We start from the raw sequence: 24,471 nt of genomic DNA, 5'->3' as shown, positions 1-24,471 counted from the left end.
TTTATGATTATTTTTATTTCTTGTTTTCTCGTGATCTCGACATTACATAATTTTTTCCCCAATGATTTTTTAAAACACGTCGTGAGTCTACTGTTGCTACAGAAACGAACGAACTTTGATGCGCATCATGTCTATGCTTCTAATTGACTTCACTTGTCTCCATTGAATCCAATGGGGTCGCTGTGTCCATTTCTTTTACGGTCTATGGATTTCAGCCAATTTTGCTTTTAGTAATAACGTCTAGAATAGAATTTATATAGGCTAATCAATCACTAATGAATTTCTTCCAGAGACTACGCTAAACATTTTGTTTGTGTAATTAAAACTGTTAAAATAGTCAAAACTATCAACACCCCAAAAAAAAAAAAAAAAAAAAAAAAAAAAAAAAAAACAGGCGGAGGCGCCTTTAGAAGGATGCAGAGACCTATTCTAAAATCTTTTAGAGCTGTTTGGATTCAACTCACTTTATTTATTTTTTTACATTTGAAATAAATTATATAATTTGTGTGATTTTTATTAGTCATGCAGGAAATGTCGTGACTGATATCATGTGGTTTACAAGCTTGAGTATCTGTTTGAAAAGAGTGTTTATGTGTGAGTTACTGTGTACATTTTTCTACACTGGTGGGGACTTAAACCTGAATACACACCAGCTCATGGGGATTTGTGTCACTGTATGTGTCTAAATTGACCCCCATGGGTACAGAATCGTATAAATTATAGGCCTGCAGAATGCTTTTTTTTTTTTTTTTTGAGATTGTAAAAATGCACAAAGTTTTCTGTGAGTAGGAGGATTAGGTGGAAGATGATAGAAAAAGTTTGTACAATATAAAAACCATTATGCCTGTGGGGAGTAAACCAGACTGTGTATGTGTGTGTGTGTGTGTGTGTGTGTGTGTGTGTGGTTTCCTACAAAGAAAGGTAGAAAACACTATAACTTCACTAAATTAAATTAACCTATACACATTTTACATATATAAATCACATTTCTTATATAATAATAATGATTAACAATAAAGATTAAAAATGAGGATAAAGATGCACACTACATATGCATCGATAAAGTGCTTCATAAGCACAACATCCCAGTTTATAACTGACAATCATGTAGCTATACTTCAAAGATGCACAAATAAAGATATAGGTGCAAACAGAATACTATGCAGTGATGTCAGTCTTGGTTTAAGTAAGCAGCTAGTTTACCACCACTGATCTAGCCTGTAATAGAGATCATATAGGTCAGGAATGCCATTGCGGTGGTGAAACTGTGATGAGTCACGCATTTAGCAAGAATTTAACGATAACAGATTAAAAATAAAAAATCATATTGATTCAAGCATTTAACATTTTTGAGTTAATTAAATGACAGTGATGAATAATACTGCACAAATTGTGATCACAAAGGTCCTAATTCTGTCCTAAATGCATACAGTAAAGTGGATATAAAATATGCAAGACCCCATCTGTTATGTTCAGTTCTATACTGCCACCTGTTGCCGCAGTGGTGTAACTTAGATCAGGGGTTTTCAAACTGTGGGTCGCGACCCACTCGTGGGTCACGGAATGGAACAAGGTGGGTCGCACAAAGTCACTTGGCTGCAGCTAATTTTGCGTTTCAATGACACACAGACACTAACACAGTTCAGTCTAGGGCTGCACGAATGTGACGAGTGGGGCGGGGCCTAGTGCCATGGGAACAGAGCTAGGCCGGTGGAGTGATTGGGAAATGAGCAACACTCACCGGTCTCAAGAACCACGGAGGAGATCGGAAAGATACAAAAGAGGAGCGATGACAGTGAAGGACGAGAGAGGACCAGGCCTGGGTTTTATTTTGTGTTTGTTTTTTATTTGTGCACGGCAGTCATCCGAGAGGGGCTGTCGCGCTGTTTTGTGTTTATTTGGTTATTAAAACTTTGTTTGATTGTCCGCCGGTTCCCACCTCTTTCCACGAAGGAGTCATCGAGGCGGTGGGCTGGAGTGAGTTCGCCCCCCCCCCCCCCCCCCGGCAACTCACTCCAGCCCACCACATCGAGCACCCTCGGCGGCAGACTCCTTCGCCCTGCTCGATGGCACTGCGGATTCACCCCAGCGGCGAAGGATCTTCGGCAGCGCGCCCCTCCTTCCTCCCTGGCTTCGGCACCAGTGTAAAACATTAAAATCTTCACAATCACAGGAAGAAGGAGGCGGGAACTGGGAACCCACTCATCACAACGATATAGCCCACCAACATTAATAATGAACTGCAATATCCTTAGTGTGATTTTCAAATTGCAATTAAGTCCGTGTGCGTTGCGTGTTTTGAAGGTCTCAGAGCAATGTCATTAAAAGGTTCAATCGGTCTTTTTTTACCTATTTCACAATTATTTTAATCTCCAAACTGTTTTAGATAGTTCTGCTTTGCTTCTTATGCTTTTCTAAAAAAGTGTTGGATTGTGCTCCGTTCTCGCCGACACACACGGAAGGATCATGAATGCAACAAAACACAGCAGCGCAGATCACACTTCACTGGAGTGAGCCTGCTTCACGTTTTTATGGACACTACATATTTTAACGCCAGTAAACAAAAATTAAAACTTGTAAATTTGTAGTGAAATTTTCAGTTGTACTCTAAAATAAAATGGTTATTTTTCTTAAATACTTAATTTCTGTCATAAAAATTTTAAGTAAGATTAGGTTTAAAGTAATTTCACTCGTTGTTTTTTTTTTTTTTTTAATATTTTGGTGGGTCGTGAAATATATTACACTTGTCTAGGTGGGTCGTGGAATGGAAAAGTTTGGGAACCACTGACTTAGATAACAACTTTTGTTCCCAAGCTTGTAAATCACAGGAAATCAGTCAGGCTCACAGCATATCCTACATGACTATCATCACAAAATAATTAAGTTGCAATCACGAGAAAATGTACTCAGTTACTAACGTAATCTCGGTTCCTTTAGAAACGGAACGAGTACTGCATCGTAGGCCATTATGCCGAGACGCTATGGGGAAAAGTCCTTTTTCTCAGATTTCTGAAGCTTTTTTCAATCACGTAGTGAAACTGCATGACCATTGGTTCATGGAGTTCAATAGAAACAAACCAATGGTGGCGAACCTATGGTGAACAAGCCCACCTGAACCCTCCAAAAAGGGTGGGGCATCGGGCTATATAAGCGGCCATCTCACCCAGGCAAACTGATTTAATTCAACTGAAGTGACGACATGAGGTGTCATTGCATATAGCATGGCAAAGTACGCAGAAGGGAACCAAGATTACATTAGTAACAGAGTACGTTCCCTTTCGATACTACACTCGTACTGTTCGTAAGCCTTTGGGCTGAGACGCTATGGGGAAAATACGATCATGCCGTGCTATCAGGAACGATGACCGAGTAATCACCCAGAGCACTAAGAAGGGCTTGAAACTAATACTTAAAATATCTTAGACCAGTCGGGGATGTAATTACACCAGACATCTTGTTGACCTCCAGTTCAGGCGCCAAGGGGCTTGAGAATGTGTAGTGGACAAAGCTAACCCCAGGTAAGGCTGCACAACTAGCAAAAACCGACCATGATGGTGGGCTGATGCTGACAGGACCTGCGTTTGTAGTGCAGGAATATCCGGGGTGTAGGACCTGACAAATCTGGACAGTGAGGCCCAGCCGGCCGCCGCAGAGATTTCTGCGATAGACACACCACTAGACCACACCCATGAGGAGGCCATGTCCCTTGTGGAGTGTGCTCTAACTCCTATTGGACATTGGAGTCCGGAGGATAAGTTAGCATGAGCTATCACATCCACCAGTGCGGGGGATGTCGTGGCCTAGTGGTTAGAGAGTTTGACTCCTAACCCTAGGGTTGTGGGTTTGAGTCTCGGGCCGGCAATAACATGACTGAGGTGCCCTTGAGCAAGGCACCAAACCCCCAACTGCTCACTGTTTGTGTGTGTTCACTGCGGTGTGTGTGTGTCCACTTTGGATGGGTTAAATGCAGAGCACGAATTCGGAGTATGAACAGGTATTGAAAGCACTGAACCCCCAGTTGCTCCCTGGGAGCTGGATCTATAGCTGCCCACTGCTCTGGGTGTGTGTTCATGGTGTGTTCAATTCTGTGTATTGTCTGTCAAATCACTTCACTGACTTGCTATGCACATACTCCCCAGGTCGTTCCCTTCGATCAGCAGGCCAAAGTCTTTTAATTGTCCCAAAGACTCGTTATAAAACCCGGGGAGATCTGTCCTTTGAGGCTGTAGCCCCCAGACTGTGGAACGCCTTGCCTTTGTTCCTCTGTGTGGCTGATTCTGTTGAGTCCTTTAAAAAGCAACTCAAGACAATTTTATTTAAACAAGCTTTTTGTTGATTGGGCTTAAGTTTACTTTGGACTTTTTATTTGTATTTTAATGTGGTTGTACCTTGTAAAGCACTTTGTGATTGTACAGTATCTGTGAAAAGCGCTCTATAAATAAACTTTACTTACTTACAATCTGGTATCTGTACGGCATGGAGACAATATCTGAGATATGTCACAAGTGAACGGATCTACACCCCTGGTTGTGCACCGGGTGGTGAAAACCAACCATTTAAGGCTATTGAGGTGCCTTGTCGATGGAGTTCAAGCCTATAATATGGTATTCAGGATGCTCTCTGGGAGGTCCACCGACTCCCATTGAGAGGCCATACATGGAGAGCCCACAGCTCAGGTCTAGGGTGCCATATCGTTCTGCTCGCTTGAGAGAGGTCCCGTCTCAAGGGGATTGGCCATGGCTTCGCTTGCGACAGGTCCCAGAGCCATGGTTGGCTCCTCCAAAGAGGGGCTACCAGGACTACCTTGTGGGCATCCTCCCCGATTCGTCTGATGACCTGGGGGATCAGAGCAATCGGAGGAAAGGCATAAAGGAGGAGACTAGGTCAGTCATGGGCCAGAGCATCCTTGACTTTTGAAAAATAGATTGGGCAATGAGAATGGTCTTTGGAGGTGAAGAGGTCAACTTCAAATCCTTTGAACAGTCTGGGGATGGAGCCTCCACTGGGGGACAAGAGCTCTTGAAAAAATTTATCCTGAGCCCCAAACACTCTAGGTGGTTGAGGAGCAGGGATCTGTGAGCCACCAGCTCTTTTGTGATAATGCGGAAACAACTTTGATATGTCGAGATCATGAAAAAATATTAAGTTGTGATGCTAGAGAACAACTTTTGATAGGCTATGTCAAGATCACGAAAAAACAATTTTTTACATAACTCCGGATTCGTCCGGAAAGAAGAAAGTCATATACACCTAGGATGCTTTGAGGGTAAGTAAAACAGTTTTGGGTGAACCAGCCCTTTAAGTTGCAATCACAAGAAAACAACTTATCTTGAGATCACAAGATAATTAAGTTTATGTCGAGATTACTAGATAAAAAGTCATGATCACGAGAAAACAAAACAGAAAAATATTACTAATCCATGGCCTCTTAAGACTTCTGTAGCTGACAGTATATCATAACATTAATAAAGTGAAAGCCTGACTCACACTTTCACATTCATCCTTATTCTCTCTCACACATTATAAGACATACTCCTACACAACTGTCGGTACTGTCCCTGAGTTCCACCAACATACCAAAAAATAAAATTATAAAAGAAATAAAAAGAAATAAATAAACAATGTGTTCCTGTGACTCAGTGGTAGAGCATTGCATTAGCAGTGCAAACGGTTGTGGGTTCGATTCCCAGGGAACACATGTTAGGTAAAAAATGTATAGCCTGAATGCACTGTAAGTTGCTTTGGATAAAAGCGTCTGCTAAATGCATAAATGTAAATGTAAAAAATCCCATAGGCCTATTTGTTGTATTTACACTGCAAAGGCAGCACATACAGTAAGTACACTGCATCTAATGTGGCAGATAAAGTGTATCACATTGAGGATCCAGAGCCCATCTTCGAGTAAAGGTTTCATATTATGTTTTGCCAGCAAACTACACAGTAATGGCTAAGAAACTTTACTCTGATGTTTTTTCGGGCTTTGATGAACCTAATCTGTCCCAATTCTATTATTGGTATCACTATCCCCTTAAAGAGCTCAATTGAATGTACAGATCTAGGTGGTCAGGTTGTGAGAAAGTCCTGTTTTCCAGACCATATTTAGAACAAGTTTAGATTGTTCTATAATTCAGTCAGCTGCCCGGCCTGCTTAGCCATACTTGCTCTGTTATGAAACCAGATTAAACTTCACAGACTGTTCACAGATTGTGGCCTACACATACCTCCGTGGGGCAAGGGAGGAAATTACATTCCCAGGGTAGGTGGGATCACCCTCAGTAGAAATCGTGTTCTGGGGGCACCTCGAAAGGGCACTTTAGCACTGGCAATTAAAGGGGCCGGGGCTTGAATATAAGAATGATTTCTGAAGGATCATGTGACGCTGAAGACTAGAGTATGGCACAAAGGGATTCCTATCCATGTTAAAAATCTGGCGATTTCCATAGAAAAATGTCAGTATTTGTAGGTAAATAATCCACTCTATAGATAATAGGTTTTCCTGTTTTGGCGTTGATGCATAACCTGTCAAAGGGAATGACCAGTGAGAGGTCAGTGACTAAAACATTGCCAAACTTCAAGGGCGGTGATGTATGAATCCCACTTACTGAGAGATCCAGAATAGCTTCTCTGTACAACAAAACCGATATTCATTGACAGTCATTTTATTGGTTTTGACTGACTGGATTATGCAACACAACAGATATTGATCTATATGACTTGATCTGTGCACATACATGCTGTATTTACAAACTGAAATTCAGCTGGTTTGCAGCTGCTCAGCACACAAATCTTCTTAGTAATGAGCAAATCTGTGTACTTTATGTCTTCACATTAACATTCTTAGCCTTGCATACAGACACAATATGCTGTTTGCAGAAAATACCAATCAGATTTGAGTGAATGCTAAACTTCTTTCCTAATCTGAATTTTTCTTAAAAGGAACAGTTCATCCGAAAATGAACATTTGCTGAGAATTTACTCACCCTCAGGCCATCCAAGATCAAGATCATAACAGATTTGGAGAAATTTATCATTACATCACTTGTGCACCAATGGAACCTCTGCAGTGAATGGGTGCCATCAGAATGAGAGTCCAAACAGCTGATAAAAAAATAAATAATCCATTAGTGCTGTGTTTTTAATAAACAAATCCAACATTAAGACATCTTTCTATTGCTTCCAGTTAAAATATGAGTACTCTATATACAATATTTCTTTCACCAGTGAAAATGTCATCTCATCTTAATCAGGGGAAAAATATTCACAGATCAAGCACTGTTTACAAGCAAAAACAGTCCAAAATAGCTCTAAACCAGGGGTGCCCAAACTCAGTCCTGCAGAGTTTATCTCCAGCTTTCCTCAACACACCTGCTGGGAAGTTTCTCTGCCTAGTAAGAGCTTGATAAGCTGGTTCAGGTGTGTCTAATTGAGGTTGGGGCTAAACTTTGCAGGACAAAGCTCTCCAGGACTCAGTTTGGGCACCCCTGCTCTAAACAAAAATCTTGTTGAATTTTGATGTGAGAAGACGACAGGGAATTAACTTTTTCACTAGAGGAAATTTTATTATAGATTATGGACTCAGAAGTGTCACTTTAATGTTAAATGCCTTGATTGATTTGTTTGTTACAAACACATATTATCACTTCACAATACATTTATTGATGGACTGAAGAGGTGTGATGTTTATTATTGTGATGTTTTTATCAGATGTTTGTACTCTCATTCTGAAGGCACCCATTCACTGCAGAGGATTCATTGGTGAACAAGAAATGTAATGCTAAATTTCTCCAAATCTGTTCAAATAAAGAAACAAACTAATCTACACCTTGGAATGCCTAAGGGGGAAAACATTATCAGATCATTTTCATTTTAGATGAACTATTCCTTTAAATCTTCAGTAAATTCTATCAAGGTTTTTTTTTTTAAAGATGATCATTTGGTCATGTAGATATCAGTGACGCTTTATTCAAGACCTTAATTCCCTTGCCAATCTAGAGGTTGTGTGTTGAGTCTGACATAATCATACCTCACTCCAGACTTAAATGATTTACCTTGAAGGTCATGCAATCGGATTGATGTCTTCTATCAGATATCATGTTTGGAATTATTTGTTCAGAAAGACCTTATATGCTAATTCTAAGTTTTGGAATGGACATATCACATCCATTTGCTTTGTGAGATGTGTAAACAAGGTTAAGGGAAGGTCATGGTTTTAGTTGTAATTTGTCATGCTGTGGTTTCATGTTATAGTTCACATGCAATGAAGAGGGCTCTGAATTTTGGAGAAAAGCTCAATGTGGCCTTCAGGATTTGGCTTACTGTTTAATACCAATATAAGTGTGTTGATACAATCTGTGTACAATTATAGTTATTTAGTGATGTATAAGTGTGATGCGGGATGCTGAAGGTTTCAAGATATTCTCATGTTTCAGACCAGACTGACAAAATAATGAGTCTCACCCTATATCTCATCTGGATCTACATACAATTCTGGAAGCTCTGAGGTCAGAGAAGCCATCTATTGGTTTTAGTGTACTGCTATTGCCTTGGATCATTTCCAGCTAACTGCTCAGCAGGCACTTTAAAACACATAAATTACATCTGCACAAATTCCTGGTTTTGACTCTGGGTTGAGTGAAGAAATCAATTCTGGGTTACGCTAAGTGAACAGTTGCTTTATGAAGTCTGCAGTTTAGTGCATTTTGCAAATTGCGCAATGCATACACACTAACAGGAATCCAGTCTGGAAAAAGTCTTGCCAGGGTGTTGATATGGAGTTGTTACAGTGGCATTTGTGGCTATGCAGTTGCTAGGGTGTTCTTGGTGGATGCTTAATGGATAGAGTTATTTTGGTCATTTTATTGATCACCAAATAAGAATATGTCTGGGAAAAGACAGAGAAATTTTAAACTAATTTGCTGATCAGAAATGAGGTATAACGTATTTAGATGTTATGAAGTAACTGCTAACCATGCACTCTTTCGTTCTCATACACAAACAGTACATCAACTTCTCAAGTCTGCTGCCATCTACTGGTTTCATGGAGATCCTGCATTCATCTAGATGTCTCTCTGTCTAAATCTTAAGAATGGTTTTAATTAGAGTAGGAGTGTAACCCAATTAAGTTGTGTGTGTAGTACATATGTTTTTCTTCTTTTTATTAAGTACACACCCATTATAACACTTATGAAATTATAAATTTTGATAGTCCCATATGCATAAGGATACAACATACAAACATTTATCAGGTGAGATGTCAAAAGATGAGGTTTGCCTTTTTATATACTTTGGTTGACATTACAACCCTACACAAAGGGAGAAATATTACTGAATCAGGCCACATGATGCATAAGCAGATGTTGAGAAAAAATCAGGTCAAGAATGAAATCCTTTTAAAAATGTATCTGTTATTACAAAATATCAATGCACTGTATTTCACAACTTGAGAAATATTACCTGGATTATACAGGTTTCACAATACCCCCAGCCTGCCTTAGTTTCCTTTACTGTTTAACCCTTGTGATGTGCTGAAACTCCTTATTTGGTGTTCCCAATCAAAAACGGCTTGCAAATCTTTCATTATGCTATATTACCACCAAATCTTGGATCTTTTTGTCAGCTTCTTTTCTTCCAGTTAGCACAGGTTTTGTTTTTATTTTTTTAAAATAATTGATTGTACTGTAGGCCTCAAAGATCTGAGCTGACCCATCTCAGTTTTTGAGTTAAAAAACAATAAACAAAAAATAAGTTTCCAAAAAGAAAACAAAACCTGTGCTATACCTAAAAGAAAGCAAGTTGACTAAATAAATAATACAAATGATAATATGAGAGATTTATAAACATTTTTTTAGGCATGTCATTTTTGACCCAGAACATTACAACAAGGTGGGAAAGACATCCTAAAAAAGAAGTAAAAGTATCCAAATTTTCCAGGAACTTTGTTATACCTTGTGTGAGTATAGTTAGTAAGTTAACATTCATTTTCAGGGAAAATAAAATCCTATCTGGGTCTAAATAATGGGGAACATAAGATTTATAATAAAAAAAACTTATGAAAAATGCTTTAGAGATTTAAAAGTATTTGCAAGCCCTGTTTTGAAAACGTTAAGTCACAATCAACGTTTCCTTACCTTTGCCTCGTGCAAGAGCTCGCATTGTCTTGACCTGTTAGTGGGTGGAGTAGATGAGTAATATACACAGGTAAAGGTGTGCGTCAGTGCGTTCTCATCTAGTCTACTATGCACTAACCTTCGGACCCCTCAACATATTTTGCAACACATCTGTTGTGGATTTAACACGAAATACTGATCCAGACAGGATCATGTTGAAGAAAACGCAAGGATCGGCCAACGTGGACGCGTCGCGCATTCTTGTGAAGGGGCCCGAGTATTTGAGGAGACAGATGGAGCGAGAAAGCGAGGCGATTAAAGGACGTGTCAGTGCGGTGGAGAGACTGGCAGCCACTAAACCTCAATATGTAAAAAGCCAACAAGTTGTCGGTTCCACTCAGGAACCGGTTATCAGCATCGGGTCTGCCTCCGTGAGCAGCCGAGGGTCTTCAAACGGGCACGGTTCCGTTAATAACACCGCACATGTTGATGTTGAGGATATACAGTCGCCTGAAGAAGATAATAATGTGGTGAGACGGAGCAGCTCGAAGAAACGAGACTCGATTTTATTATACAGACAGAAGTGTGAACTCTTGAGAGGATCGCCTGGCGGGAGTAGGAGATTAATGAAAAAGTCGTTATTCGCTATAAAAGACAAGACAAACGCGTTGTCTGAGGCGCGTGGTGGTGCATGCGCCACACGCAGGGACTGCGGGAAAGAGGCCATTCGGGTAAATGTACCCTTCTCACACGGTCACACGGATGAGACTAATGATGTACCGAGAGGACCTCCTCACAGGATAGTCGCAGAAATCCAGGAGCAGGATCGCAAGAGCCGGAGGGGGGTGGCGCGCTCCAGGTCTGACATCAGTTCGCGCTACTCGAAAAACTTCGCGGACTTCGACGCGTTCTTCAAATACTGCGGCCTCGAGGGTGATGTCATCGAGTCCCTGGGCAGAGAGAAGTTCTCCGCGCGTTCGGACGACCTCAGCTCCAAAACCCGGAGTATCAGCGTCTCGACGTCAGACGGCGGAATCTCGAGGAGCAGCGACGGCCTGCAGGAGGAGGAATTGCAGGAGACCGTGCGTCAAGGGTCGTCAGTTGTCGAGCGCAATGCTCGGATCATCAAGTGGCTCTACAGTTGCAGAAATGCCGCTGAGGCGGGAAAGACGCTTCGAGATCTGGATTAACTAGGGTCATGTTAAAAGTGCTGTTACAGATATGCACTGAAAAAAATCAGTAGGCTACTATTGACACAGTCACCATCTGTTATGTTCATTTCATATTCAACTAATTAGGCTATGCACCTGGTTACGTATTCCATTGTTATCTACCTAAATATAATGTTACTTAATTTTACAATATATTAAAAGTCAGATTTTTTTAAATAGCATTTAGTTGCGTTTAATTCTTTTTTGTTGTGTTATGGGAAAGCTGCCTTTGCGAATGAATCTATGAATACAGTAAAGTTTAGAGAGACCAATGACGTTCGAGCCAAACAGATCATCATGGAATGCAGAAGGTAGCAGCACCTGGTCCTGAGAGATGGAAAGATATGGCTTCAAACAAACACTTCTGTCCATTGTTGCACAACAGCAGAAGCTGTGAACAAAGTGCAAGTATTCACACCCAGTGTGGGTGTATTTAATTTGTGTCACTACTGTCACATAAGTGCAAAGGTGTCTGTTTATTCAGACTGACTGCTGACTGTCTAGCCATATCTTCTCTGACTCATTGTGCCTTGCAAATATGAAATGGTATTTTAAGTAACTTTATAAATTGTGTGCATTGTTGAATCAACCAACTAGACATTCTATGCCAAAATACTATTTAAATGTGATCATGTATCAGTCAAAATAATTTTACCTTTCTAGCTCTGTTACTGTTACCTAAGAGTGTATGCAGTTTACAATTTGTAAATCTGTTGGATTATAGCTCTTGTATTTCAAGATAGTTCAAGACGCAGACAATGGCCCAAATATATATGACCATATATGCATATTTATAATGATAAAAAAGCTCAGATGTTACTTAACTGAACTTAGTTCTTATTTTCATCAAATTGCACATGACTGAAGATTTGGCAACTGCCATATATTTGTAATTTCAAATTTTTCATTGTATGCAGTGTTTTCACATGCGCACATAAACGTGCCCCTCTGGCCTCTCAAATGCAGACTGTGGCAGGTTAGATCTCGCAGAGGGAGTGCTCGTGGCCTTTACACTACTTTAAGTAAATTTTTGGAAATGCAAGCTTTTTTAGCCTCCAGCTGTGGACGCATGTCAAAATATTTCTAATTTTTACTGTTTTATGAGTTTTTGGCATTTGTCTCTTTTATGATAATTATTAAGTTAGAAACAATTTAATGCTGATGTCCATTCTTTACAGATAGTATAAAATGTTTCAGGTGTCAAGAAGACTTACTTGTACATTATTGGCAATAAACACACATCTAAGTTACCTGCTATGTACATAAATGCTTGTATTTATGTTCACAGCATGCATGTAACTTTTAACATGTTTTTTGTGTAAGCCCATGATTTACCCTCAAGCCATCCTATGTGTATATGACTTTCTTCTTTCAGATGAATCCAAAAAAGTGCATTCATCCATAATAAAAAGTGCCTCACAAGGCTCAGAGGGTGAATAAAGGCCTCCTGTAGTGAATTGATGCGTTTTTTAAAAAAAGAAACATGTTTAATTTTTAATATAACTCCGGTTGGATTAATCTGAAAGAAGAAAGTCATATACACCTAGGATGGCTTGAGGCAGTGCAAATTATGGGCTAATTTTCATTTTTGGGATAGTTTACCACAAAATGAAAGGTTATCATTTAATCGCTCTCCACTTGTTCCACACTTATAAGAGTTAATTTGATTTAACCTTTATTTAACCAGGCAAATTAATTAAGAACAAGTTCTTATTTTCAATAACAGCCTGGCAGGAGAATTAATATCTCATGAGTGACATACAAACATGTTACAATACATAAAACACATAAAATAAAAATAAAATCCAGTTAAAAAATTTACAGGTCGAGGTCGGAGCACTTACTATTATATATTTTTTTAAATGTACATACTGGAATACGTGCCTCTAATATCAATAACTTTTGTAGCACATTCCAATCATTTGAGGCTGCAAATTCAAAACCAGAACCATAAGTAGTTTTCTTTCTAGGGATAGCCAAGGAAATATAATTAGATGATCTAGTTTTATAAGTATTAAACACACAAAAAAATATTTTTTAAAGAATGTTGGTAACCAAACATTTGACAGTAATCACTGACTTCCATTAAAATTAAGAATGAACATCTTTACATTTTCTAGCTGCTTTTCAGCAGGCTGAGGGGCTTACATATAAGCCTATTTATTCCTTGTATCAAAAACCAAGCAATTAAATGTTTACTTTGTGATGCCGCATGATCCAATATGCTTTGTTAGTTTATGCGATCGTTCATTATCTTAATTTCCCTTCCCCATCACAAAATCAAAACATGTCAACATGTGCATCTTGCGTGTCACGTGTAAGAAATTGCAGAGACTGGGAGCTTGGCATAAACTCGGTGAGTGATCGACAGGACCGAGAGCCAATCAGCTGTGGAATTCCGGGTAGCAACAAAATAAATACAAACACGAAGGCCAATCACAAACGACGGGAGGCGTGCCATACACTCCGCTTTTCTGACTGTTTACTTCCGTCAATATTCAAAGAAAAGCAGAAAATCATCACCGTAACAAAGGACTAGCTGTAAGTAAAATTAAATATTCGTCCGTTATCAATACAAACACACAATTTTGCAAGTAAAACAACAAAAGAGGTAGAGATTTGAGCTGTCTGTAGTGTTTTGTCGACGTTTAAAAAAAGATAAGCCTCTTGGCAGGCTTGACATTTGAGAAAATGTATTGGCAGTAAGTTAGTTGTTCAAAAATCAAGAGCTTATCTACAGTTTACAAATGAACCTCAAAATGCGTCATTTTTGTTTTTACAAAGATAATATTTTACATAAAGAAGGTGAAATAAGTCTTTTAAAGCCTTGATTTGAATGACTGTTATTATATGTCTTGTCTGATCAGATCATGATGATATTGTTTGATCATGTGATATGTGACAAGCCTTTGCTCTTTTATAATGGTTTGAGATAAGAGTCTCTTGTATTCAGGTCTCTGTCTGGAGCAGGTGGAAGAACATGCCGTTCTTGGGCCAAGATTGGAGATCACCAGGCTGGAGCTGGATCAAAACTGAGGACGGCTGGAAACGCTTTGAATATTTGAGCCACAAGCTGGGAGACAATATCAATGAACTTACCTTGGAAGAGTAAGGGATGTTTTGAATTATGTCAGTTTAATGTAGTGATCGTTCAAGGGTGATAACCTAACCTACAACCTTTCAGTTACCACCTCCGATCTTTAACCACAAAGCTACACCACCTCAGAAAAGCGCTGAGGAACCGACTAAAATGGAAGTGTGTTTGTGGCGTGTGGGAAGTCGGGTATCCGTGTTTAGAACTGTTGTTTGTTGTTTTAACCGTCTGTGGTCATTGTCTGGAATAGCATCGAATAGACAGCCGTGAACTGGTTTTTGAATATATTCAGACAGCGATACACTGACTGAGCTAAAAACACCTTACTCTGGCCATGCTTTCATGGGAACAACAGACCTGAGGTCGGTCAGACAGACTATAAGGAAACAAGAATATTTGAAACCATCTGACTGTGTGAGGACACAAGTAGTTGTTTGGATAGTTTTAGTGTACCACTGCATCACATGTGATTTCAGTGTTAAATTTCACTAGACGATAGACCGCACACTCACCTGTGTAAGCTCAAATGTCTTCAGATCTTCAGAACTCATTTAGCAATACCTTGATTAATAATTAATAAGAACTTGCATTGGTTTGTTGATTTGCACTGTTTTATTGCATTATGTGTCAAGTTATGTGTACTAGTAAGTGCTCCTAGCAGATAACAGTCTAAATTGCATACTTGCTATCTGTTTATCACAATCATATACTTTTTGTAGGTCACTCTGAATAGGACTGTTAAATGGAAATGTATTGTCTAAAGTATTTTGGTATAGTCATAGTTAACTTTAACTTATTAACTCTCTAGATTGGACATTGACAAGGAGAACGTCTACGTGGGAGATGTCTGTGAAGTAGCTGCTAAGAAGAGAAAAAAGGATTTTTTCAACAACAACACTAAGTCACAGTGTAAAAAAACTGTTCTATTTTATTACATCACACTTGATTATCGCAACAATGATGTCAAATTGAACTGTAAATTACAGTTTTTTGGGACAATGGGCAGTTATGTTTTTTAGCAGTCATTATATAAAAATATAAGACCACAGAATGCTACAGTTGGGCATTCAGAATTAATTTTTCATTAGAGCTTTGTATTTATTAATCATTTAATATGTTGTTGTTGTTTTTTACATCATGATAAATTACAAGTCTAGTCAGATTTAATTATGTAGTGCTTTATATAAAACAGATTGTTTCAAAGCAGCACAACAATGCAGCACAAGTTTTAATAGTGAGTTTTATTTAGATTTTATTTTTTGGAACAATCATACTGTTTTTTTTTTTAATTGTGCAAAAATATATGACCACAGAATGCTACAGTAGACCAATCAGAATCAAGTTTTCTAGAGAGCTGTGTAATCTTGTAATCTGTGTATTTTACTTATCCTCAAATTGTTCCAAACTTCTATGCATTTCTTTCTTCTGTGGAACACAAAAGCACATATTCTGAAGGAAAACTGGTAACCAAAAAGTTTCAGATCCCTTTGTTTTCCATTAGAATTTTTATCCATAAAATGGAAGTCAATGGGAACGGAACCTTTTTTCAAAATATCTTCGTTTATGTTCCACAGAAGAGAGAATGCCAAGTTTGGAACATCATGTGGGTGAGTAAATAGTGAATTTATGTAATGTATATAATATATATTAGTTTATAGGTTAAATGTATTTGAATCTTTTTCTCAGTTTTTTTCCAGGAGCGGTGGATCTATGTTCAGAAGGAGAGTACACGAGAGGTGAGATAAATTGTGTCATAGCAACCACATGTACAAGACTCTAGGAGTAGCAAACAAACAACTGAAGTCATAGAATAATTTGATGTCATTGTTTATACTTCATAGTTCTCCCATCGGTAGACTTTTCTAACTTTTGTCAAATGCGAACCGTGTGTTTGTTGTCGCAGAGGCATGGGTACTGTACTCTTGGTGAGGCCTTCAATCGACTGGATTTTTCCAGCGCCATTCAGGATGTGCGGCGATTCAACTATGTGGTCAAAGTAAGATGCTCTGTTCTCTGCTGGACAGTCACTAGAATACCTCTCTCTGTTTGATTTACTTACTCTGCTTCTGTATCGTCTCTCACTTTATCCACTCTTGGTTACTTCTCCTAGCTTCTGCAGTTGATTGCCAAGTCCCAGCTGACGTCTTTGAGTGGAGCTGCTCAGAAAAACTATTTCAATGTCCTGGAGAAGATTGTGAGAAAAGGTGAGCTGATCATTCAGAATTATTCACAGACTATCCAGTTACATAATAAATGCAGAAGACAATTGTCCCAATATATGTGCATATAGAAATGTATATTTGTTTTTGTTTTTTTAATCGTACAGTTCTGGATGACCATCATAACCCACGTCTGATCAAGGCGTTGCTGGATGATCTAAGCTCCACGCTCTGCATCCTCATCCGAGAAGTTGGGAAGTGTGTGCTGATTGGTAACATCAACATTTGGGTCTGCCGTTTAGAAACCATCTTAAACTGGCAGCAGAAGCTCAACAATTTGCAAATTCCAAAGGTAGTCTTTTTTCACAGTCTTATGGGTTAAGCATAAGCAAAAAGCAGTTTGTCATTGGGTTTATTGAAAGAGTTATCTAACCCCCTTTAAAGCACCAAAAAAAACCAAAACAATTATTATTATAAATGCACAGGTCAGTCAAAATCTAGTTGTGACTAGTGGGGTGATTAATAAATAAAATGATTATATTAATATATGTGGCTTATAAAGAATATATTGATACATTGTACAAACTCAGTAAACCACCCAGGCCTATTACATTACACATTTATTATTTAAATAATGAAAGTTTATGATATAATATGTAATTAATACAACATAGTAAATAATAACCTTGAATGATAAATCATTAAGCTAATTAATAATTAAAAATTATTAAATAATAAATAATTCATATAAAATAAATATATTTTAAAATATGTATTTTAATATTAAAGCCATATTACTAAATATAAAAATGCAAAAAAATAATCAATGGTCTCCATAGACTTCCGTATGTAACAGAGATGCTGTGCTTATCTAACAAATTAATAAGCCTTTAGGACTAAAGTCAGCTGTTCTTGTATCTTGTATTTTGGCTGTTCCAAGCTTTATCATGGCAGTGGGCAGATGTTTCTGAACAATAGTCCAAAAGAAGTCCAATAAAGTGCATTTATCCATAATAAAAAGTGCTTCTTGTGCATGACCATCATCTTGTATTTCTTGTGAGTGTAGCAGCCAACAATCTTCTCTTTATATTTATATAATGCTAAATATGTCTTGTTGCAGCAAGTTTCAAATGGCATAACACTGAGCGACCTTCCTTTGCACATGCAAAACAACATCATGTTCAAGTTTAGTGATGCCTGTGACATCATCAATCTGGGACAAACCACACCAACACTGCAAATGCTCAGTGAGGACCGGCAACTGTGGAAAAAACTGTGTCTGTTTCATTTTGCAGAGAAACAGGTGAGAAATAAGAATTTATTAAGTCAGTCATAAACGCCATTACCATCACACACAAATTCACACATATTCAGTCAATATTTCATTCTTTTCAAGATTTTAAGTGGTCAAAGATGATGAAAGCACACTTGAATGAGGTTTTATCTGAGATTCTTTAATGCGAGGCTTTTTGGAAATTCAAAATTGCTGAAAGTTGGGTCAGTGACTTAATTTGGCCACAAGATAGCAGTCATGCACACAAGCGTGTGAGAGAGGCCTCTTTTCCTCACAGAGCTCTCTGTTCCTTTGTGTTCAGTTCTGCAGGCACTTGATTCTGTCAGAGAAGGGCCATGTGGACTGGAAGCTGATGTTTTTTACACTTCAGAAATACTACCCTGTGAAAGAACAGTACGGAGACACTCTGCAGTTCTGCAGGCACTGTAGCATCCTCTTCTGGAATGTAAGAAATCCTTTTTTAAATGTCAAACATTCTGGTCTGTGAATAGACAGTACAACGTCCCTTCGGATTTTGTCACTATTTAGATTTAACTGCTTTTCTATGTTTCTAATGTTGAAGCCCAGTACAGTATGTGCCACACTTGATTGCTCCTAAACAAACAACCCTTGCATGCCGTTTTATTTTTTTTGTGTGTGTGTGTGGAAAGATCTTCTATAATCGCAGTTTGTGGTTAGGAACCTCTTATAGACACAATTATCGATAGACAAGCATCAGTTTGTTCCATTGATCTTAATAGGCGACCAGTATTAGCATAGCTTCGTAAAAATGTTTGGGGTCAGTAAGATTTGTTCAGTGTTTCTCACAAAGGCAACATTTATTTTATAAAAAAAAAAAAAAAAAAAAGAAAAGAAAAAAGAGCAGTGTTCGAAATAATTGAAAAAATGGTGAACATTTCTAAATAATAGTTTTAATATATTTTCGAAATGTAATGTTTTCAGCATTATTACTCTATTTTTTCAGTGTCATGTGATCCTTCAGAAATCATTCTGATATTCTGATTTGCTGTTTAAGAAACATTTCATATAAATGTTGAAAACAGTAGCCCTTCTTAGTAGTTTTATTTAAACTGTGATACATTTTTCAGGATTCTTTGAATGGATAGAAAGTAAAAAAAACACCAACATTTATTTTAAACGGTAATGTTTTGTAACATTATAAATGTCTTTACTGTCACTTGATCATTTTAATGCATTTTTGTTGGAAAAAAAGTATACATTTATTAAAGTATTTTTACTGAACCCACATTTTTTAACAGTAGTGTTTTTAAAGGAATAGTTCACCTAAATGATGTAAATGATGACAGAATTTAAAATATGAAAACTCTGTTATAACATATATGTACCTATTTTCATTTGGAAAAAGTTTAATATCAGCAGTTTCCTGTAGGGGTGTGTGATTATATATAATCTACGATAATATCATAATTGTTGTTAAAATTATATGTGATTTGACACTGTCGAGTATATTGCAAAAACACCCAGAGAATGCACTCATACACTATGTGATGTTAGACTACATTTAGAGTCCACGCTTTCACTGCGTGATTTAGTCTTTTCAAATACATTAACATTCCCCCAACATTCAAGATAAGGGGGCAAAAATGCCCCTGTATAATGTTTATGTCTTTTATATTTTTATCATCTGATATAGTTAATATCACACGAAGAGTGGCGTATTTTCTCCCAATATCAGAACGATTGCAAATGTGATACTGATTTGATGAACAGTTCAATAAACAAGAAGTTAATTTTAAGTGACTTAAAAGACAGTTTTTGCTCTATTTTGACAACGAAAATGGTTCCAAACAAAGCCACAGCAGAAATGTTTTACCTCTCTGAGAAACACACAACAGTGTCTCTTACTGAATCAGTCAGCGGTTTGAACAAATCGGTTGAATGAATGACTCAATGACTTTTTTATGCAGTGATTTGTTGCAACCTACTGTCGATTCTAGGTTTATATTTAAAGTATATTTTCCCTTTTCTCTTCAAAAATTATTTCAAATATCTGTATTAACAAAAATCTGTATTAAAGCTCTCAGTATAAAATCATCAGTATTAAACATCACAACATCTAATTTAGATTATAATAATTTTTTATTAGATTCTGTGCCACCTCTGCATTACAAACACAAATTTTGTTGATGCTGATTTAATTTGATTGGTAACAGCCCTATAGTGTCTTGCTATTTTAATTTATTGATTACATTTAAAAATTTAAATTTTTTTATTAGGTTAGGAAAAGAATTGGCCTGATAAAGGTAAAAATTCTTGTGAAAGGTACAAATCAACTTAAACTTATTGGAAAAGTTACATTTCAGTTAGGCCTGCAAACTAATCACTGCACAGAATATGAAGAATATCGAAAGCTTTGGGAGTCAGCGGTCAACGGAAGTCCTAAACCTGCCAAACGCACTCAGCAAAATATTGTCTAATTATTGTTATCAACTAAATTCTGGAAAATATATATTTATATTTAGTTATATCTATTCAATTTGCCCTCTGTAATATCAGCCCTCTTCCTCTACCCTTTGACCTTTAGCTTTTTTATTCTCTCCCTGTTCTCCTCCTGGTCCCTTAACTCCTAAAGGACAGACACCTGGCTTTAATCTTTAAGGTACATGTTCAGTTTTTTAATGAGTGTGCACTTGTTTTGAAAGTAGTGTCTGTAAATAAAATTAGTTTTGCTTCATCTGTCATTTTTTTCTTTTTCTCCTAACCTCCGTCAACTTATTCTTTTTCTGCCCATCATTTTCTCTTGCACTTCCATCCATTTGAATCAGTAGGACTGATCTGTATTGTTTGTATTAATTTCAATATTTGATTTTGATATATTTTTCTGAATGTCTTATTTTTCCTCATTTGGTTTATGTTGTCAGTGTTTCACATCACCGTTATATACTATTGCATCTCTCGACTGATCACATGAACATACATATAGTGACCATTATAATTGCTTATAGTTAGGGATACTTAAATACACCCCTAACCCTGAGTATTACACTTGTATTACACTTGGTGTGTAACTTGCAGTGCTGGGTACTAACTGAATATTTTTAATGTAGGTCAGGTTATACATTATTTTACAGTGTAATTGTGCATTTAAGTACTAAGTAATATTAATTAACAACAAGTACTTGCTGTAGGGTTAGGATTAGGGTCTGGTGTAGGATTATTGCATGTACTTATGCATCATTTTATTTTTTGAATCATTACATATTATTCACACAATGGGAGTAAATAATAATAATTTATTGATTCTCTGATGTAGGTTAATGCTATATATATAATTTTTATGATATATTAATTTGTAGCTTTCCTTCAACTCATGAACCCTTAGTTTTGAAATTGTTTTTGTATATTTTTCATATAAGATTTTATGGAAGCCCATTTCTGCCACTGAATAAAAAATAATACTTTTAATTTGTAATTGCGATTCCGATTTTTTTGGTGGTGTTGTTCTCAGAATTCTGATGTTATAACTCACAATTCTGACTTTATTTTTTATAAAAAGTCGCAATGACCTTGTTTTCTTTCATATTTAGTGACGGAAACGGGCTTCCATAGAATATATTTTTGAAAATGAGTATGATACAAAATAATCATCTAAATTATGTGATAAATGATTTAAGTCAAAAGTAATCAAAAAGAAGTCAGAATGCATTACCTAAAACATGTATTCTAATAGATTTGGTTAAATAATAATTTACCAACTACAAATCAGTAACAGTGTACAGTTGTTAATTAACCTATACTCAGCTCTGGTACTGTACTTCATCTTACATTGTTTGTGCTTCAGACATTAATAAAACCACAAATAATACGGCTAGTTGAGGAGAGTTGTGTTAGAACTTTTTTGTGCCATCAGACTTACAATTTTTGCCAGGTGGATGATAAAAAGGGCAGCAAAATCCCATACACTTTTAAAAATAAATTATTTATTGGCAACGATGGTTCCATGAAGACCTTTTAATATCCATTGAATCTTTCTTGTGCACTAAAGTCTTTATAGTGAAAAAAGTTTCTTTAAAATGTTTTTCACTGGGAAGGGACCCGAGCAACCAACCTATGTAGTGGCAGCTTTTGCATGGACCAAAACACACATTTTAATCAGAAAATGCTTCAATCTGATTTTGACCGCTTTCTCTTTCCATCGCAGGACTCGGGACATCCTTGCACAGCAAATGATCCAGACAGCTGCCTCACCCCCGTCTCTCCCCAACACTTTATAGACCTCTTCAAGTTCTGAAATCCAGTATGTTGTTGGACCTCTCGTCTTGCGATCTCCTTTGGAACACCTGCAAACAAAGACCTCTAACACTCATAGAACATTTTCAACTCCAAACCGTGTCCTTTCCTCTCCTCTTTTACATTTCCCAGACAGCCGTACTGTGATTTAAAATGTTCAAATGTCCGACAGTGTAACCAATGACTGAATTTTCTGTTGCCTCACCCAAACTTTAAGGGCTTATGGAAAGATGTCATAATTTTAATGTTCCTTACATATTTGTCCACTTTTTTTTTCCTCATTGTGTTCTCAGACAATTCATCTGTTCTTTAAGCACAGAAAGATGGGAGATGAACAGCAAGAAAGGGCGGGATATGTGAAGGAGTGTTTGTTAAAGGGGAAAAATTAAATCTTGATTTTGGGAAAGACAACACAAAAGTGAAAAGAGATCCTAAGCAGAGATTAAAAAAATTTAATTTCTATACCAATGAAATGCACGTCAGAAGTAGGCCTAGGTAATGTTTACGTGAGCTCTCGTGTTGTTTTGTCATGCTGTGCGTATATATATTTGATGCGTCAACACTAAAGTGTACATTTACTGCAAAAGACAACTTTTTAAGATACATTTTGTCAAATCTGTCGTGAGGACAGAAGGAAAATCCAATGTAAGCCTTGCTATTTATGAACAAATGTATTTTATATCCTTTCTCTGAACTTTGTAATATTCCGTTATTATTCCAATAATTTAAATGTCATTGAAATGGCTGTGTATGATGTGTTTGGTACTATCAAGCATTTGCAAGAAACAAAGTTACCTAAAATTATTAAGTCTTGTTGTATTGGTATGGTCTTAAACTTGTTCACCAATGGATCCTCTGCAGTGAATGGGTGCCGTCAGAATGAGAGTCCAAACAGCTGATAAGTACATCTCAATAATCCATGCAACTCCAATCAATCAGTTATTTTCTTGTCAGAAGAAGTTGTAAGAAACAAATCCATCAAGATGTTTTAACTTTAAACCATTACTTCCAGCTAAAATCAAGTTGTCTATCTGTAATACTGCTTTCTTCAGTATAAAGTCATCTTGTATGAATCAGGAGAGCAACATACACAGATCATGCACTGTTTACAAGCGAAAACATTTAAAAGCAGTTCTAAATAAAATGTGGATTTCGTCTGAAGCTATAAGGTTTAAAGTTAAATTGCCTAAATGATGGATTTGTTTTATTATAAACACATTGACACATTTTTCATAAACAAAAAAATGGGAGGGAGGGGGGTGCTTGTTTATAAAGTACATTTTATTCAGATTCACCAACTTATCTGAACCCCTGGAACTACAGCATCTTATCGTTTGTATTTATACACAATACATTTTATATCAGTCTTATAAATGATGATTGTCATTTTTATCATGTTGAGGGTGTTGGAAGAGAATAACTAGTTATCATGTGATCACTACAAAATGAATTTTAAGTCGAGGCACTGCAAGAAAAACACTTCATGATAAAACAGCACAGCTCTTGAGGTCTTTGGAAGGCTTCAACTAATAATGTTTGTAACAATCGTTACTATTAAGCATTATTAATGAGACCTGGATGCTCATTCCATTCCTGAAAAACCAACCAGTTTAGAACTTCGTTTCAACCCTAGAAGACGGTGTTTTTTTCCCAAATGAATCCAACGATTATAATTAGCAGTTTGATTAAAGCTCAAAATCTCCAGCGACAGGACCGAGCACATACACGTTCAACTGAAAACTGTTCCCTGTAAGTCTCATAAAGCCGCAGTAAGTTCTTTGTTACTGAAAAGTGGCACTGAATATATTGCTAGCATGATCAATATAGCGAGTAGTTTGGGATTATAGCAAGGAAATGACTGCATAGAGTAATTAGAGGACATTATGATTGTGAATCAGCAGGCAGTGGCGACTATAAATCTACGAATGAAGGTGTTTCTACATCATTTCACATTCACTCTTGATCTACACAGTGGAATAAATTAACCACAGCTGAATCGAAGATTCGAGCATTACACACAAAGCGTCGATCTCTCGTCACGAGTGATTATGGCGACTGAGAGTCTCACTGAGACTAATCGGCACTGATAAAATGTAGATTTAAAGAGACAAGAGTTTACCTACAAAATAGATATTCTGTTATCATTTATTCACCCTTATGTCATCTAAAACCTGTTTGATTTTATTTGTTGTTTTAACTCAGAGGGAGTGTCAGCCACATTAAAAAAGTTAACAGCTTAAGTCATTTGTGGATTCATGCGTATTGGAGACGTGAACCGTTTAAAACGATTCAGTTCGATTTGGTGAACTGGTTCAAAAAGATCAGTTTACATCGAATGATTCGTTCGCGAACCGGA

The 24,471-nt window shown here is 37.2% G+C and overlaps 2 protein-coding genes across 7 annotated transcripts; both read left to right on the top strand.

The window, feature by feature from the left end:
* The first annotated feature begins 10,162 nt into the window (after nt 1-10,162).
* Nucleotides 10,163-11,368, top strand: fam110c (family with sequence similarity 110 member C). Its single transcript, XM_059540477.1, has one exon. The coding sequence runs from the start codon at nt 10,319-10,321 to the stop codon at nt 11,294-11,296; it is 978 nt and encodes a 325-aa protein (XP_059396460.1). The 5' UTR covers nt 10,163-10,318; the 3' UTR covers nt 11,297-11,368.
* Nucleotides 11,369-13,760: 2,392 nt separating this feature from the next.
* LOC132129370 (F-box only protein 25-like) lies at nt 13,761-22,554 on the top strand. Of its 6 annotated transcripts, none has more exons than XM_059540938.1 (12): nt 13,761-13,858; nt 14,271-14,425; nt 14,502-14,600; nt 15,220-15,320; nt 16,098-16,147; nt 16,315-16,407; nt 16,522-16,615; nt 16,738-16,922; nt 17,691-17,873; nt 18,166-18,309; nt 20,458-20,484; nt 22,027-22,554. In XM_059540938.1, the coding sequence occupies exons 2-12, from the start codon at nt 14,298-14,300 to the stop codon at nt 22,114-22,116; spliced, it is 1,194 nt and encodes a 397-aa protein (XP_059396921.1). In that variant the 5' UTR covers nt 13,761-13,858; nt 14,271-14,297; the 3' UTR covers nt 22,117-22,554. The 6 variants fall into 6 exon arrangements, with proteins under 6 accessions (XP_059396921.1, XP_059396924.1, XP_059396925.1 ...); XM_059540941.1 differs by having other exon boundaries at nt 20,410-20,484; nt 22,027-22,081; XM_059540942.1 differs by lacking the exon at nt 14,502-14,600.
* The last annotated feature ends 1,917 nt before the right edge of the window (nt 22,555-24,471 follow it).

This window comes from Carassius carassius, chromosome 46, assembly GCF_963082965.1.
Source record: "Carassius carassius chromosome 46, fCarCar2.1, whole genome shotgun sequence".
Lineage (NCBI taxonomy): Eukaryota > Metazoa > Chordata > Actinopteri > Cypriniformes > Cyprinidae > Carassius > Carassius carassius.
Note: the sequence above shows the minus strand (reverse complement) of the source record. Positions and strands in the feature narration are given on the sequence as shown.